We start from the raw sequence: 16,816 nt of genomic DNA, 5'->3' as shown, positions 1-16,816 counted from the left end.
TTAAAAGAACATCCCAACCCTATGAGCAATAAATTGCCCATACTAAAAGGGGTATTAAAAAAAATCAATGAAGCTTGCAAAACAAGTTAGTCAAATAAAAGTAAAAAGGCTATTTAAGGGATGGAAAACACAACGTCAACCAAAGGGTAACTCAAGTACCACAAATGCTCCCTCTACAAAGGCACTCATGGATGAAGGTCTTGCATAACCCATGTATAACGCTATGATGCCACTTATGAAGTCCACCCCTCACCATATCATTTCTCACATTCACCTATCAATTGAATGGTCAACATAGGAACTATTCCTTCCTTTATGGCTTTTTCTTTCAGAGTCATTTGAAAACACATAATAAGGGTAATTGATAACCGTCCATACTTAGATTTGGAAAGTTGCATAAGGTCATATGATAGTGTGAAGTGTGAAGTTTGAAGAAGATACCTAATGTGATCTACTCACATGGCTTGTGCATTAAATATGATTCACTCTTTATGTCATATCAACTCTTGTATGTATGTTGGTTAATCTCACTTGATTCCTTCAACCATGTTTGATGATGTCACGTGCCCCTTTACTTGGAGCCTTGATGATGAGAGTTGGATGATGTGATGACTTGGCACCATGTTGGGCACATGCCCTCCCACATTGGACCATGGACGTTGCATCCACCTCTCTCATGGGGTATAATCAGATGTATGTGTCCAATTCCTGCACCCATTTCCTGATAGAACTCCTAACTGATCCATCAAAGCAGGTGAGGGTTATTTTTCCCACTGTCCTCTGTATGCCTTGCCTTGGCTGATCTCCCATGAGTGATGTGAATGGATTCAACCTCGTGACATGCTTAACTCTAGGGTTTTTGTCATGAGGATGAGAATGGCTTCGATTTATCCTGTTATGCTCTTAACCTGCAAGATGATACAAGAATACCAAATATGCGCAGAAATATACCCAGAACATAGAATAGTGAGAAATAACAGCAGGTATTTTATTATTCAGAAAGTAATGTTCACTTGCCTCTTCGAGGGGGCAACCTCCAATAAAGCAGAGCTCGATTACAAAATAAGACACGATGCTCCTCGCATGGAGTCTCTATATTTTATATATGACTCATACATGTAATACCATAGAGCAATACCATGGTTCTTATTAATACCATCTATCTAATACCATGGCCCATTTGCAACTAACTGTGGTCCCGTCATTAAATGTGGGTTAACCACTTACAATTATTAATATGGTTTTATTGACTCTTTACTTAACTATAACTATGACTCGATCCTATTACATAAATAAGGGGGTTAGGGTGGGACCCTAACATCCCTCCTCCTTAAGAATAGCCTTGTCCTCAAGGTTGAAGCTGCGGAAATTGCTGAAGAATAGTGGCTAGTTCCCAGGTTGCATCTTCCGGAGAGGTGTCTTTCCACTTGACGAAGACTTCCTTGATCATGCAGCCACGCAGGTGTCGTTCTCGTGTGTCGAGGACCTGTTCAGGTTGGAGCCAGATTGACCCTTCGTCATCCAATTCAGGTAGACTGGTTTGAATTCTGCAATTGTTCCCAGTCACTTTCTTGAGGCATGAGACATGGAAAACTGGATGGATTTTTGCAGTGGGTGGCAAAGGTAGCTTGTAGGCCACTTCTCCAATGCGCTGAAGTACTCGATATGGTCTGTAGAATTTTGGAGATAGTTTCTGACAACCCTTGTCTTTGAGTGATGTTTGCTTATATGGTTGCAGCCTCAAAAATACCTGATTCCCTTCTTGAAATTGTCGTTCTGAGCGATGCTGATCTACCTGTTGCTTCATGCGGTTTTGAGCTTGATGAAGATTCTCTCTAAGATGGGCGAGCATGGTTGTGCGGTTCTTTAGGAGTTGATCCACTGCTTGTACCTTTGAACACCCCTTGATATAAGAAGTAGGGGAAGGAGGGAGTTGACCATAAACTGCTTCATAGGGAGTCACTTTGGTGGTGGCATGATAGTTGGTGTTATACCACCATTCAGCTAGAGGTAACCACTATACCCAAAGATGTTGCTTTTCTGAAGTGAAACACCTAAGGTAGGTTTCCAGACATTTGTTGACTGCTTCAGTTTGACCATCCGTTTGTGGATGATAGGAAGTACTGAGTTTTAGTTGGGTACCTTGTAGCCTAAAGAGTTCCTGCCAAAAATTACTGGTGAAGATCGGGTCACGATCAGACACAATAGAAGTGGGCATGCCATGTAATTTGAAGATCTGATCCATGAAAGATTGAGCGACCAAAGTTGGTGTAAAAGGGTGGGGTAGGGCGCAAAAATGAGCATACTTAGAAAGTCGGTCCACGACCACCATGATGACTGACTTGTTCCCTGACTTTGGAAGACCTGTAATGAAATCCATAGAAACCTCCGTCCATATTGATGCCGAGATGGGCAATGGTTGTAATGTGCCTGGTGCTTTGATTGTCTCCCCTTTGTGGCGCTGACAGACATCGCATTCCGCTACAAAAGTAAGAATGTCCTTTTTCATGCCTGTCCAAAAAAATGATCTTCTAGTGCGAGCATACGTCTTCTGAAAGCCTGAATGTCCTGCAGTGGGGGATGAGTGCAACTCCGCCAAAATGCGGCTTTTGAGGGTGGATGTGGGTTATATTACGACTCTGTCCTAGTAGCGAAGAATCTCGTCTTGCCACGAGTAGCCCTTGGTGGATTTTGGATTCGCCTGCAATTGAGTAATGAGTTGAGAGAGCCAGGGATGTGAAAACCATTCCCTGCGAGCCTCTTCAATCCATTTTGGAATGGGAAGGGAAATTGCGAGCAGGGTACTTTCCTCCTCAAATTGGCGAGATAATGCATCTGCTACAATATTTTCGCGCCCTAAATGATCTCATAATCATATCCCAGCATTTTGGTGAGCCATCTATTTTGTTGTGGTGAGGATAGGCGTTGCTCCAAAAAATATTTAAGACTATGATGGTCTGTGCAGATTTGGAAACGTCACCCCAATAAGTAAGGTCGCCAGGTATCTACTGCATGTAAGATGGCCATCATTGCCTTCTCATAGGTAGATTGTCCCAGATTCTTCCCACTTAGTTGTTGGCTTGTGAAGGCCAAGGGTCGACCTTCCTGCATTAAGACCGCCCCAATACCCATACCCGAAGCATCACATTCAATGACAAAAGATTTGGTGAAGTCGGGTAGTGTTAAGACTGGAGTGGAACACATGGCATTTTTTAGAGCTGTAAAGACCTGTTGTGCTTCATCGTTCCAGAGGAATGAATTTTTCTTGAGTTGAGTAAGGGGTTTCGCAATGCGACCATAATTGCGGACAAATTTGTGATAGTAGCCCGTGAGACCCAAAAATCCTCTCAGGCTCTTCAAGGTCTTAGGTTGAGGCCAATCCTGCATTGCCTGGATCTTTTTGGGGTCCACCCTGACACCTTTACGCCCCACAATGTGGCCCAAATACTCAACTTCTTCCATGCCAAAAGAACACTTAGACATCTTAACAAATAATTTATGTTTGCGGAGCAGTTGCAAGAGCAGATCTATATGCTGAAGATGCGTAGCCCAAGTGCAACTGTAGATGAGGATGTCATCGAAGAAAACAAGGACAAATTTTCTGAGATATGGTTTGAGGAGGTGGTTCATAAGGCTCTGAAAAGTAGATGGGGCGTTACAAAGACCGAATGGCGTGACCAGGAACTCATAATGGCCTTCATGAGTTCTGAATGCAGTCTTTGGAATGTCGACTTATTTCATGCGAATTTGGTGGTATCCTGAGCGAAGATCCAGCTTAGTGAAGAATTGAGCCCCATTTAGTTCATCCAGCAAATCATCAACAACCGGGATGGGAAATTTATCTTTGACGGTCAACTTATTAAGGGCCTTGAAGTCTGGACACATACGCCATTCCCCATCTTTCTTGAGCACCATGACCACCGGTGATGAATAAGGACTAATGCTGGGACGAATGACTCCTGCTTCCAAAAGTTCCTTGATTATTTTTTCTATTTCATTATTTTGGGCGAATGGATATCGATATGGGCGCACATTTGGTGGTTGGGCCCCTGGGACCAAAGTGATGCTATGATCATGTTCCCCTCTCGAGGGTGGAAGCTCATGAGGCTTGTCAAAGACTGGCAGATGGTTATTTAAAATCTGTTGCATCTTAGGATGAATCGGAAGCGAATTGGGTTCGACGGCCTGGATGGCATTAAATTGAGCTATAACTCCATGATGGCCCTTTTTTAACAATTTTTCCATCCTATGTGAGCTGATGATAGAGGGAGCTCCCACCTGGAGTCCGCGGAGGGTATGTGTGGAGTTGTTTTGCTTAAAGCTCATATATAACTCTTGGAAATCCATTATGATTGGCCCAAGTGTGCGAAGCCATTCAGCACCGAGGACAATGTCGCACCCTCCCATGTGTATGGCAAACATGTGGGTCTTCAACTAATAATCCCCCATTTGAAGTTTGACATTTTCACAGCGACCTTCACATTTCATTGTTCCCCCATCCGCAATTTGGACTTGGAAGTTAGAAACGGCTCGTACAAAACAATGCACTACTTCCGTGACTCTTTGATGGATAAAATTATGTGTGCTTCCACTATCAATCAAGACTACTACTGGGCGGTGCTTAATAAAACCTCTGATTTTGAGAGTTTGAGGTGAAGAAATCCCTGCCAAAGCATGCAGCGAAATAACTGGTTCGTCAGGGACATTGTCCTTCTGGTTGTCTTCTTCGTCGTCCTCAAGTTCCTCAAGTGGTGGGGCTTCCTCCGATGAGCTATAATCAGTAGCATCAATTTGAAAAAAATTGGGCTCCTTGCATTTATGACCTGGGGAGTATTTTTCATCACAGTAGTAACATAATCCCTGCTTTCTTCTTTCTGCCATTTCTGCAGGTGACACCTTTTGAACCTTAAGTGTTTGAGTAGTGTTGTGAGCCTGTGGGGGGCAACCCTTGGCAGTGAAATTTGGGCGATTGGACTGGGCCGCTAACGCACGTTCAACTTCACGAGCTACCCTGCAAGCCTCCGACCATGTGGGAGGGTGGTGCAGTCGGACGTGAGCTTGTATGGCCTCTTTAAGACCACTGATAAAACATTCTGTGTAGAACGCATCTTGGAGACCCGTAGTGCGGAAAGCTAAGGCTTCAAAGGCTGAAATATATTCATCCACTGTGCCAGTCTGTCGAAGCTTAGTGAGACGACCCAAAAAAGCAGAGTCATGATCAAAGCGCTCTATAAGAGCTTTTTTGAAGGTGTCCCAAGTCAAGAACCTTCCATTGCAACGTTGATGCCATTGCCACCATTGCCATCTTTCATTGTCCAAGTACATGCTCCCCACCATAAGCTGAGTCTCATTATCTAAGATGTAATTCAGATTGAAATACTGCTCCATGTGTGCTACCCATGCTGCCGGGTGAGAACCATCAAATTTATGCATATCCAACTTGGGTGGTCGCAGACGGGATTGTTGGTGGGTGCCCCAGAGGTGAAGAGAGTGGCTAGACTCACCCTCACTGTGTTCATTGCCAATATACGCCTCCTCGCGGGCTTCCACCTTGCCCTTTGAGAGTGCATTAGTTAGTGTCGTCAGCTGATCTTGGAGTTCTTTCAAGGATTGTTCAAGTTTGTCAAGCTTCCAATTGGCCATAGCTTGAGCTCTAGTTTCTACCATGCACCGATCCGATGTACTTGAAATTTGGGACCGCCCAAAAATTTTTGCACTAACAGTTGAATGGTACCACCTTGCTCAGCTCGTCATCCTGATTCTTATGGGCTAGATCACCAATAATCCCCAAAATGTCAATGCTGCCAAAAGTCCTGCGAAAATCACGCCCCAATATAGGAACCCACACAACTACTCAGATCTGGATGGCGGCTCTGGTGGATCTAAGAGATCTGAATGGCTGATCGAATAAATCTGAGTGGCGGAACAGATTGCTGCTGCGGATCTGATGGATCGGAGCTATGGGACTGATTTCTGCTGCTGCTGCAAACCCCACTTGCGAGATCTGATCTGGCAGAGATTATGCGTGCTCCAGAGATAGAAAAGGGAACTATGGTCTCAAGGAGTGTCAGGTGCTACAGATCGCAATATACATAAGGGTTTGACAGTAGTACTCGGCCCAATTTTTCAGGGCACTAACCAAGGAGGATCAATCGTACCCTTAGCCGTACAACCCGACTACCCTATCGTATGGGCGAGTAATCTCTCCGAGTGCTGTTCTCGGTGTACTGTAGCAGCCAAACGGCCGACGTTTTATCTATGGCGAGGTTTCAAGGGAGCTAGGGGGCTTCCGATATACCAGAGGGTACTTGGAAGATAGTCCGTGCGCGGTTCTGTCTAATGCGCTACTACTCGAAGGGGTACCCACAAGGGTTACAAGGGAGTCCAACAAGCGTGACCACCTCTTGTATTTCCTGTGTGCATGCCTCCCCAAATCCGCAGGTTTATGCACTCAACGACAGATCCCGTGGTTTAAAGACGCCGGAACACGTCTCTAGCCAAAAAAAATTTGCTAAAAAATGGAGATCCCACCGGCCCTGGAAAGCGCTCTAATACCACTTGTTATGCTCTTAACCTGCAAGATGATACAAAAATACAAAATATGCGCAAAAATATACCCAGAACATAGAACAGTGAGAAATAACAGCAGGTATTTTATTATTCAGAAAGTAATGTTCACTTGCCTCTTCGAGGGGGCAACCTCCAATAGAGCAGAGCTCGATTACAAAATAAGACACGATGCTCCTCGCAGGGAGTCTCTATCCTTTATATATGACTCATACATGTAATACCATGGAGCAATACCATGGTTCTTATTAATACCATCTATCTAATACCATGGCCCATTTGCAACTAACTTTGGTCCCGTCATTAAATGCGGGTTAACCACTTACAATTATTAATATGGGCTTTATTGACTCTTTACTTAACTATAACTATGACTCGATCCTATTACATATATAAGGGGGTTAGGGTGGGACCCTAACAATCCCCTTAATGCTACTCAACTGGGCCCATAATTCTTTTAGTTTCTCATCGTTTTATTTTAGTATCTCATTGTTTCTATTGATCTCCTCCATGAACCTCTGTGTACGCCATCTTCCTTGCATCACCGGTCCATAGTTTCACCCATCATTGTACATGCATCTGGCCAAGATCATGCTCTGATACCACTGTAATGTTCCTAATTGAAAAAAACAAAAACAAAAACAAAAAAACAAAACAAAACAAAAACAAAAACAAAAACAAAAACAAAAACAAAAACAAAACAAAAAGAAACAAAAAACAAAAACAAAAAAGTGAATAATAGAGGCATGCACTAAGCTACAACAATAAGAAATTCACACATGCATGCATAATCAATAGACCGACCACAAAATATGAGCAGTAAATCTGAGCCGTTTTATTAATATCAATGTTGGAACTGAGTACAAATAGAGTGGAATGATGGAATTTGGGCTTGCTTCTACAAGCATGCAAACCGAAAATGGCTCAAACTAGTAACTCACACTGCCTAGAAATTCTGTTGCTGCTGTTGGAGATGAACTATGATTTATGTCCTCAAATCTGCTCCAAAAATTCTACAAAATTAACTGGAGGCTTCTCTCACCCAAATCTACCAAACCCAGAAGAAACTTGGGTTAATTCCAATTGATCCGGAAAGCCCCAATTTAGTGTGAAAATCCCAGACTGCCCAACTCTATATCCAACAAGAAATCACCTCAACAAATGATCCAAATCCACCTCCGGAAATAGCTGAAAATCACCTCCAAAAATAGATCCAATTCCCAGCCAACTCCAAACTCCTGCGTAGATTCTGCCTAATAACCCCAGTGTAGACTCATAAAAGAAGAATTCAGCCTAGCAATATACCATTGTCTCAACCTTGTAAATTGGTGCCAATCCCCTCCTCCCGTTAAAAGAAAAACTCCTACAAATGCCCAAAACCTACAAACAAAGAGAGCTGCTCCAAATGATCATTGTAGTTCTCCTTCTGCGCCTAGGTAGTGTGAATGGCTGAGGGAAATCTCTGCAATTATCTCCAATGGAAGTCCTGAAGTAGACTCCCCAAGGCCTCACTAGGGAGACACTCAAAGTTCTCTGAAATGAGGGTGGAATTTCCGCTTGGAATTCTTGTGCTAAACAACACTTTTCTTCTTGTGCTAAACAACCCCAAGAGAAGATGAAAGGTGAAATGTAATAGACAAAAGATGATCAACAAATGAGTCCATCCTCCTTTTATAATTTCTCCCCATGCTTCTAAACTCCCTTTTTAATTATTATTTTATTGGTCGGGGCAATTTTCCACTAGGTGACTTTTTCCTCCATTTTAATAAAATAATAATTTGCCACCAATCTCCATTAAAATAATATTTTGCTTCTCTTCCTTCAATAAAATATTATTTGGCCACCATTCCATTAAAATAATATTTGTTATCTTTTCTCACAAAATAATGCTTCCCCCCTTTTAATATTATAAAAATTAGCAAAACTTATTGATTTTAGCATGCACAAAATTGGGGACATGACATTATGTACATGAAACATCAGAGTCTTAGACAGAGTGACTTGTGCTAAAGGAGTGAAGCAAGAGATAGCAAAGGCAAGCAAGTGTGCAGGGGCTTGGAGAAGAATCAATTCTTAGTCCGGGATCTTCTAACGTTATAAAGATATTCTGTTGTTGTCCATCAGCTATTACAAAATACACATAGATAGGACTAGGTACAAAGGCATCCTATGACAAGGTTTATGAGTTGGATAGCATACTGTTTACAAGGAAACTAATATGGTCTATTTCTTTGATAATCATTTAATCAAAGATTAAAGTATGTCTTCCTCCTAGTTGAGATGCAGAAAATTGGATTCGGAGATGGTTTCAACAAGAGAGGATAAACTTTTTAAGCAGATGTTGATGCCCCTTCAAACAGTGGAAAGTTATACCTGAGTGGAAATCCTTAAAAGTTGTTGCATGGATGCATATACATTTCGGAAACAAATATTAAGGGATTTCTGCCCCCTTTTCTGTCAAGAGCAATGTTGCAGGAAGCGTCCCCCCCCCCCCGGTTCTAAGGCCCGAAGTGCATCCGATACGGATTTGTACAGGAGGCGTCCCCGGAAGCGCGACTCCAAAATTCGGAAGCACGCTTCCGAATCTCCAAAGCGCACTTCATACAGCGCTTCGGCCGTACGAAGCGTGGCGCTTCGGAGGGCGAAGCATATGCTTGTCGTACGGTTCCGTACGATTCCGGAAAAGTGCCGCGCGAAAGGGAAGAAATGCGATTTTTTTTTTTTTAATTTTAGCTGACTTGGCATAAAGGGGGTGGGTCCACCTTGGGTTAGGGTGAGGTTAGGGTGAGGAATGAAGGGAATAAAGCCCCCATTCATTCCTCATTTGCTCACTTTGAGTTTATGAGAGTTGGAGAAGAGAAGAGAGGAGAGGAGAAGAGAAGAGAGGAAAGGAGAGGAGAAGAGAGGAGAGCTTGGAGGAGTGAAGGAGGAGGAGCTAGGAGAAGGAGGAGGAGCTTGGAGCAAGAGCTTGGAGGACTTCATCTACAAGAGCTAAAGAGGTAAATTCAAACCCCAAACTCCCTTATTTTTTTGACATTTTTTTTTGTATTTTTCTCCTCCCTCTCCTACTCTTTCCCATTGTTTCTACTTGCTCCTTTACTTGCAGGTTGTCCACCACCTATATCCATATTCCAAGATGGTGTTCTTTTGGCTTCTATGTATCATTCCACTCTTGGTTTTAATGATGGTAAGGGGGAGTAGGAATAGAAGGGAAGAAGCACAATAGGACAGTGGTCCCAATATGAGTGACCCAATGTATGATGAGGAGAAAGGGTTTGAAGAGGAAGGGGATAAACCTGAAGGGGAAACTGAAACACTAGAGGGGAAAGCTGCATTAACACCCTTGTGGAACTATGTGACCAAACTTGATGGGGGAAAGGGTGGTGGAACTTACAAATTTGTGTGCCCTCATGGTTGTCATTGAGAAAAACCATATTGTGGTTCATATACCCGTGTGAGGAAGCATCTTTGTGGGGTGCTGGACAGTGATGATAAAAAGGGTCCTGTGGAGATACAAATTTGCCCAAACATTTCATCTGAATAAAGAAGAAAATACATCCAAATAGAGGAGGCTGCACAACAAAAAAACAAGAAACAAAAAACTTACTCTGAATCAAGTGCAACCTCTAAATTTGGTAGCTCATCTCCTCATGGTACTTCTGCAAGCTCTGGAGGTAGAAGAACAATAGGGGATTTCCTTAATGTTGTTGGGAGGGATGATGTGGACGGAAAGATAGTCCGTTTTCTTTGTGCTTGCGGTGTACCATTCAATGTGCTTCGCTCTCCCTATTGGCATGAAATGGTAAAGGCCATCAATGAAGCCCCAAAAGGATACAAGGCCCCCAACTATGAGAAAGCTAAAACACTGTTATTAGAAAAAGAAAAAGCTAAGGTTCAAAGAGCTTTGACACATTTTACAAATGAGTGGGTAGATTCTGGGGTATCCATTGTATCAGATGGGTGGACAAATATTAGAAACCAACATTTGATAAATGTTCTTGGTGTTTCTTCTAGTGGTGCAGTATTTATTACATGTCATGACTCCTCCTCCATCAGTGCATCTGCACAAAACATTGCAGATCTCCTATTGCAATCAATCAAAGATGTTGGTCCGAATAATGTGGTTCCAGAGATCACAGATAATGCAGCAAATTGTAAGGCAGCAGGAAAAATTATAGAGCGTACGCATCCACACATCTTTTGTTCTAGGTGCCTGGCTCACACATTGAACCTTTTGATGCATGATATTGTGAAGCACAAAGAATGTGGGTGGCTTACTGAGCTTTACAGGAGAGGGAAGCAACTCATTAAATTCATCACAGGGCATACAAGGGTAAACTACTTCTATGGCACTTACTCCAAGTTGCAGTTGCTTAAACTTGAAAAGACAAGATTTGCCAGTTATTACCTCACCTTTAGGCGGCTAGTGAAGGTGAGACAAGCTTTAACTAATCTGGTGTGTGCTGAATCATGGGATGAAATTAACACTGACAGAGATGGTGCTAATGCAGTCAAGGACACTGTTCTTGACATTTACTTTTGGTCACAGGTTAAATATGTTTTGCAATTCACCAAACCAATTTATTACATGATCAAGTTTGGAGATTCAGATCGACCAATAATTGGGGACGTGTATGAGCAAATGGATAGCATGTTGGGGCAGATTAAAGACATTGTTGAGCCTAGAGATATCAATTTGTACAATTATATTCGTGTAGAGGTGGAAAACCGATGGGAAATGCTAAATGTTTCATTGCATGCATTAGCATATGTTTTGACACCTAAATACTATCATCCATCATGGCTTTCAACACCAGCACCTAGGGGGGGAAGCATGAGAAAACCACACCAAGATCAAGAGGTTCACAAAAAATATATGGCTGCATTAAGTAAATTAATCCCTGATGAGGAGGACGCTACATTGGTATGGAGACAGTTGAGCAACTATACGCTTAACATTGGTCCATTTGGGAGCATGCATGCAATTAGAGATCGAGAGACTTTTTCTTCTCTTGAGTGGTGGAACATGCATGGAGGGGCTACTCCACTTCTATAGACTTTGGCATTGCGAGTGCTATCACAGGTGGTAAACACTTCTTCTGCAGAGAGGTGTTGGAGCTCTTATTCTTTCATCCACAATGTTAAAAGGAACAGGTTGAGTTTAGACCGGGCAGAGAGCTTGGTTTATGTTCATTACAACTTGCAATTGTTGTCCCATTACTGTGAAGATGCAAAGTCTAATAAAGACATGTTGATTTGGGACAAGAATCCAGAGGAGCCCAATTTGGAGGATGGAGTGTTACAATTAGAGCAATTAGAGGATGCTCTTATCTAGGTATGTCCATTGTGGTATAAATTTTCCTTATAAAGCATTTCTCTAATTCATGTTTTTAATATTTTTGTTAACTAGTGTTTTTTTTTTGCATGAATTTTTTGAGCGATTCTAGGATGATGATGATCGTGTTGATATGCCACCCCCACCCCCATCTAGTCCCTTGGTTCCTAGGTTCCATGGTTCAACACCAACAGCAGGGATTCTTCTTCATCAGTTACAGTGCCACTGCCACAACTTCCACAAGCACCATCTTCTTCATTGCCACCACGTGGAGGCCCGCCGCCACGTTCTCTTCGTGGTGGAAGGAGGAGAGATTAGTAGATATATTCACAATTTACTACTTTTCTCATAGATTACTCATTAGACTTGTAGGCTTGTGAATTTGAATTTTGAACCTTTTTTGTCTTGGAAGTTGGTGGTAACCAAGTGACATATTTTGTAAACATTATTATTTGAATTTTGGACATGACAAATGTTGACAGTTGCTCACTTGCTAGATAAATCATAATATGCTCTATGTTTTATGTTTTATAATATGCTTAAATGTTTTATGTTTTATAATATGCTTAAAAATTTGATGTATGTTTGTAATCGCTAGAATATAGATGGTTGATGTACATACTAGTAACTACAATGGAATCATGGATGCCATATCTATCTTGATTTATGCAAAAATATGCATGTTTTCATGTCTTCTACAACTAATTTGGTATATGGGATGTTTGTTTTGAGTATAAATGCAAAATATATATATATATATATATATATATATCGCAGATGCTTCGCTTCCTAGATTTTTGGAAAATGACGCTTCCGCATCCCTGCTTCGAAAAAACGTCCCCGCTTCGTCCAACATTGGTCAAGAGTTCACAGTAACAAGTGTAGAACTATATGACTATTGACATCATCAAAGACAACAGTTTGGAAACACATTGGAGTAAATCTGATGTACATGAAACATTAGACAAAGTGAAAAAATGTGCAAAAGACTTGAAGGGTAGCAAAGGGATATATGCATGCAGGGGCTTGTAGAAGAATCTGTCTGTTCCAATGTTTTACATGTATTCTATCATACATCATCCAGTTCAATATTACTTGAACATTGTTAGGAGAAAAAAACGCCTGTAATGGGATTTTGGTGATTGAACTCACTGGAGGCGATTTGTGTTTCAATTTGTCACCGTATAAATTGATAGCTTCCTATTTATAAAGTAACTGTATTGCTTTGGTAATCACATTTCACAAAAGTTTTAAGGGTGCTTTCCTCTCAGTTATACACGCAGAAAATTGGACTTGTTACAAATAAACTAGGAAAAAGCAATGAGGCTTTCAAGGGCAGCCAATATTATGATTGAACTTTTACAATGCAAGTAAAGACAAAATTTCAAAAAGACAAGTAATCAAGGTCAGTTAAGCTCAGCGATACACAATTTGAACTCATAATCACTCACAAGATGCCACCCCATTAACTACGAGAATTTAGAACAGACATGGTATTAACATTTTCAACTTTGGGATATGTGCAATGTAAAGACATTTCTAGATATGAAGAGCAACTTACAACGTCTCCAGTTGAAATATTAATAGAAGAAAGAGCAGAAGCAAGCCTGAGGCAACGGTCAAAAGTCTCTGCCCATGTAAACTGCCCAGAACCGTATATGATAGATATATGTTCACTGTACACGCTGCCTGCTCGCTCCAGAAAAGTTATAGGAGACAAAGGAACGTAATTGGCTGGGCAACGATTAAGTTTCTCCATTTTTTAAATTTCTCCCGTGAGATCAAATCCTGCAAAAGAATGAATGGAGCTGTCAAATAATACTTGGGAGGTGGCCAATAATTCTAAGACAAAGAAAATAGGCATGATGGAAAAACACCTTCCTAACACCTAGCAAAGAAACCTCAAAACTTTGTCAACTTTTTTTCTTTTCAAATTTCTAGTTTCGAATGAGAATAGTCAGTTTGGGCAATTAATTCTGTAGTCCAGAATTTATGTTATGCATTTGGAAATTTCCAAGTACATTGGAATTTTCAATAGATGAGTTATTTCTCAATTTGTTCATTAAGAAATTATTAAATAGATTCTTAATTTTTACCGAAAGACCAAATGCCCCTTTGGAATTGATACATTACAATGATTGCATTAGTTGCTATTTCAAAACTAGTTTGCTTCTATCTTGAGTCTGCATGATGAGTTCCCTAGGTTATCTACATGGATTCCAAGCTGGAGTTATTGGAAAATATTTTTCACTACCCAGCCAACGGATATGGGTACCTAAGGATGGAGCCGAAGCTGAAGTCCTTTCAAAATGTGTTACATTTCCATACTGAAAAAAATATATTTCTCAGATCAATGGGCAAAGTTTAACGTTTGGATACAAAGATAACCTATCCTCTACAACTTTGACAATATTTCCAATTTCTAAATGAAAGCAAAGAAATCCTTATAGTTGTTGATGCTTGTAGCTTGGGTAGGTACTTCCACACAGGCCTAAGTGTCTAGGTGTGTGGAAGTCACCTAATAGACCCTTAACTGTAGCCATTGCTTTAGCTATTAAAGTAATTCCTTTTTATAAGATAAAGTGAGTTAATCTAATGAAATGCAAAGGTGATTTGCATTAGTGAATTAGGTGAATCTCAATCATTGATCTCAAGTGATGTTGAGATCTAATCTCAACCGTCAATAGTTTTGGAGATTAGTGTTGTGGATTCAGTGAATGGAAGGCTAGGCTAAGGGAGAACACACAAGACATCTTGAGCACATGATACAGTGAGAGTGAAATCTCAATGATTGGGCGGAGAAAGACTTCCATTCAAGTGAGCCGGATTCGAGGAAGGTGCAAGGAGCAGCAAGGGATATCCAGATTAGCAAAGCAAATCGAAGGACAGATCTAGGGCTTGATCAACTGGACTAGTTCCAAATTCATGTTTTATGTATTTTCCTCATGGGCCATTATCCTAGGAAGGGAGCCCTTGTAAGTTCGGAATTTAATAAATGAAGGACTGATATGAAGGGAAAAAATCTAATCTTGTGTGCATGCGATTGTGAGATTGGAACTTAATTTGCTCCCGCTGATTATAATTGTTAAAATTCTAACCGTGTTATTATTCACTAGATCTGATTTGCAAAGAAGTAATTAACAAAGCGCTAGGGTTAGAAAATTAACAATAGTGACAGTCAAAATTTACCATATCTGAACGTAAAGAGTCTTATCATGTTAAAAGAGGGGAAAATGAGCCTCTCTGGATAGAAAGAAAGACTGATTTTGGCAATAGACAAAATCTATCATTTCTTAGCAAAAGAGAACCAAATATTTCATTTCTGATTAATATTTTATTTTCTTGTGTGAAAGAAAACAGTACAAGAGTAAAATCTAGAATTACTTAGTCTATGTAAACTGATTCCTTGACAAACAGAGGAAAAACATGCTTTCATGCTGCAATTGTTATATGACTCTTCTAAATCTACTCAGTCTGAGTCTGCTCTTTCATTAGACTGAGCCAAGTCAACTCCTCTGAGTCTGACTCAGACCTGCAGGTAAAATGTTAGTCAGATTGATTCATTGATTTTGACACTACTTTGGCTTGCCAGTCTCACTAGACCCCATACCCTGTGTATTGAAAACAGGAAAAAGAAAAGCACTCATTTTTTTCAACTCAATTTCACAGTAAACAACTAACAGACCTTGCACTAGTCCAGAATCCATGTCCTTAGTATATAGTATCATCTCTGTATGGTAAACTTTTGTTAAAGATATCATTTTTCGCTAGAATTTAGTGTTTTTGTATAATCTAAATTCTTTTTTTATTCTTAATTTCCCAAATCAACTGCAAAATTTTTCCTGGGTTGGAATGGCTATCGAGATTGTATTTTTTTTTTGTAAGCTAAATTCATTGATAATATTCAAAATTACATAAATTACATAATCAGAAGGTGACTGTTGGCCTCTGTTCTGCCACTAGGGAAACCAGACCATTGGCAGAACGGTAAACCTTTTGCCAAATAGTTTTTAAGTCCAAGATTAAGCAAAAGTAAATAGATTTCTTGAGTCTAGACTCTAAACCAGCGAACACTTAAGTCTGACATAGCAGAGCTTGCCTATGCTATATGATCTATAAAAAATGAAAAAACTAAAAAGTCAATGGTTTCCTAAACATCCTAAAAACTAGGAATGAGACAGAGTGATCCACCTCAATGGGAGCAGTAGCACGTTTCCTGTTGATTCCTGAACCAGAACCTGGTGTCAAGCCTGCCTTGATGAACTCCAATCTGCTGTCCAGAGCCTTCATCTACAGCTGCATTTCATCCATCATTAACAATATCTTGTCCTTGGCATCATTTTTCTCTAGAAGAGCCATGCCCAGGAGGGTCTTCATTTTCCAATAAAAGTTGATAGAATATACATACTGATTTTGGTCGCCCTTGGTGTGCCCAGTGTCTAAAACCTAGGCCACTACTTCAGCAAATACATCAGAATCTTAGTGACAGTCTCGCTCTTGAACCACCTCCTCTTCAGCTTCCCTGAGCACCTATCGTATCTCTGACGAAGTATGATTATGAAATAAATGTGCTAAGGCTTCAGCTCTGTAGTGTGCGCGTGAACCAACCTGAGAGTCCCAACCTCCATTTGCCTTGGCAGCTCTGCATTTGGTGCCTAGTCAGCTGTAACATGGAGGACGAGATGTGACAAGAGGGGACACTAGGGGGAGTGGGAATTATTATCACAATTTTAGTTGTTAGTTTTTAAAAGTGCTGACAGTTTCAGTGTCAGCGCTGACTTGTAATAGCCAAGGTTAAAGCGCTGACAACAAGAGTGTCAGCATTATTGTGTGTTTGAAAATAAAAAAGGAAAATGCGCTGACAACGGGAGTAGTAGTGCATTTTTGTAAAAAATGTCAGTTAAAACTCTGTTT

At 40.8% G+C, this 16,816-nt stretch overlaps 1 protein-coding gene across 1 annotated transcript in view; it reads right to left on the bottom strand.

The window, feature by feature from the left end:
* Positions 1 to 16,816, bottom strand: part of LOC149225581 (butanoate--CoA ligase AAE1-like) — a 29,704-nt gene that overhangs the window by 5,249 nt on the left and 7,639 nt on the right. Inside the window, exon 2 of the mRNA XM_089377169.1 lies at positions 13,464 to 13,690. Within this exon, the coding sequence (XP_089233295.1) occupies positions 13,464 to 13,661 (198 nt within the window). The 5' untranslated portion in view covers positions 13,662 to 13,690. The remainder of the gene's footprint in view (positions 1 to 13,463; positions 13,691 to 16,816) is intronic.

The sequence above is a fragment of the Pinus tabuliformis genome, chromosome J (assembly GCF_031772625.1).
Source record: "Pinus tabuliformis cultivar Carrire ecotype Pingquan chromosome J, CPIR1, whole genome shotgun sequence".
NCBI lineage: Eukaryota > Viridiplantae > Streptophyta > Pinopsida > Pinales > Pinaceae > Pinus > Pinus tabuliformis.
Note: the sequence above shows the minus strand (reverse complement) of the source record. Positions and strands in the feature narration are given on the sequence as shown.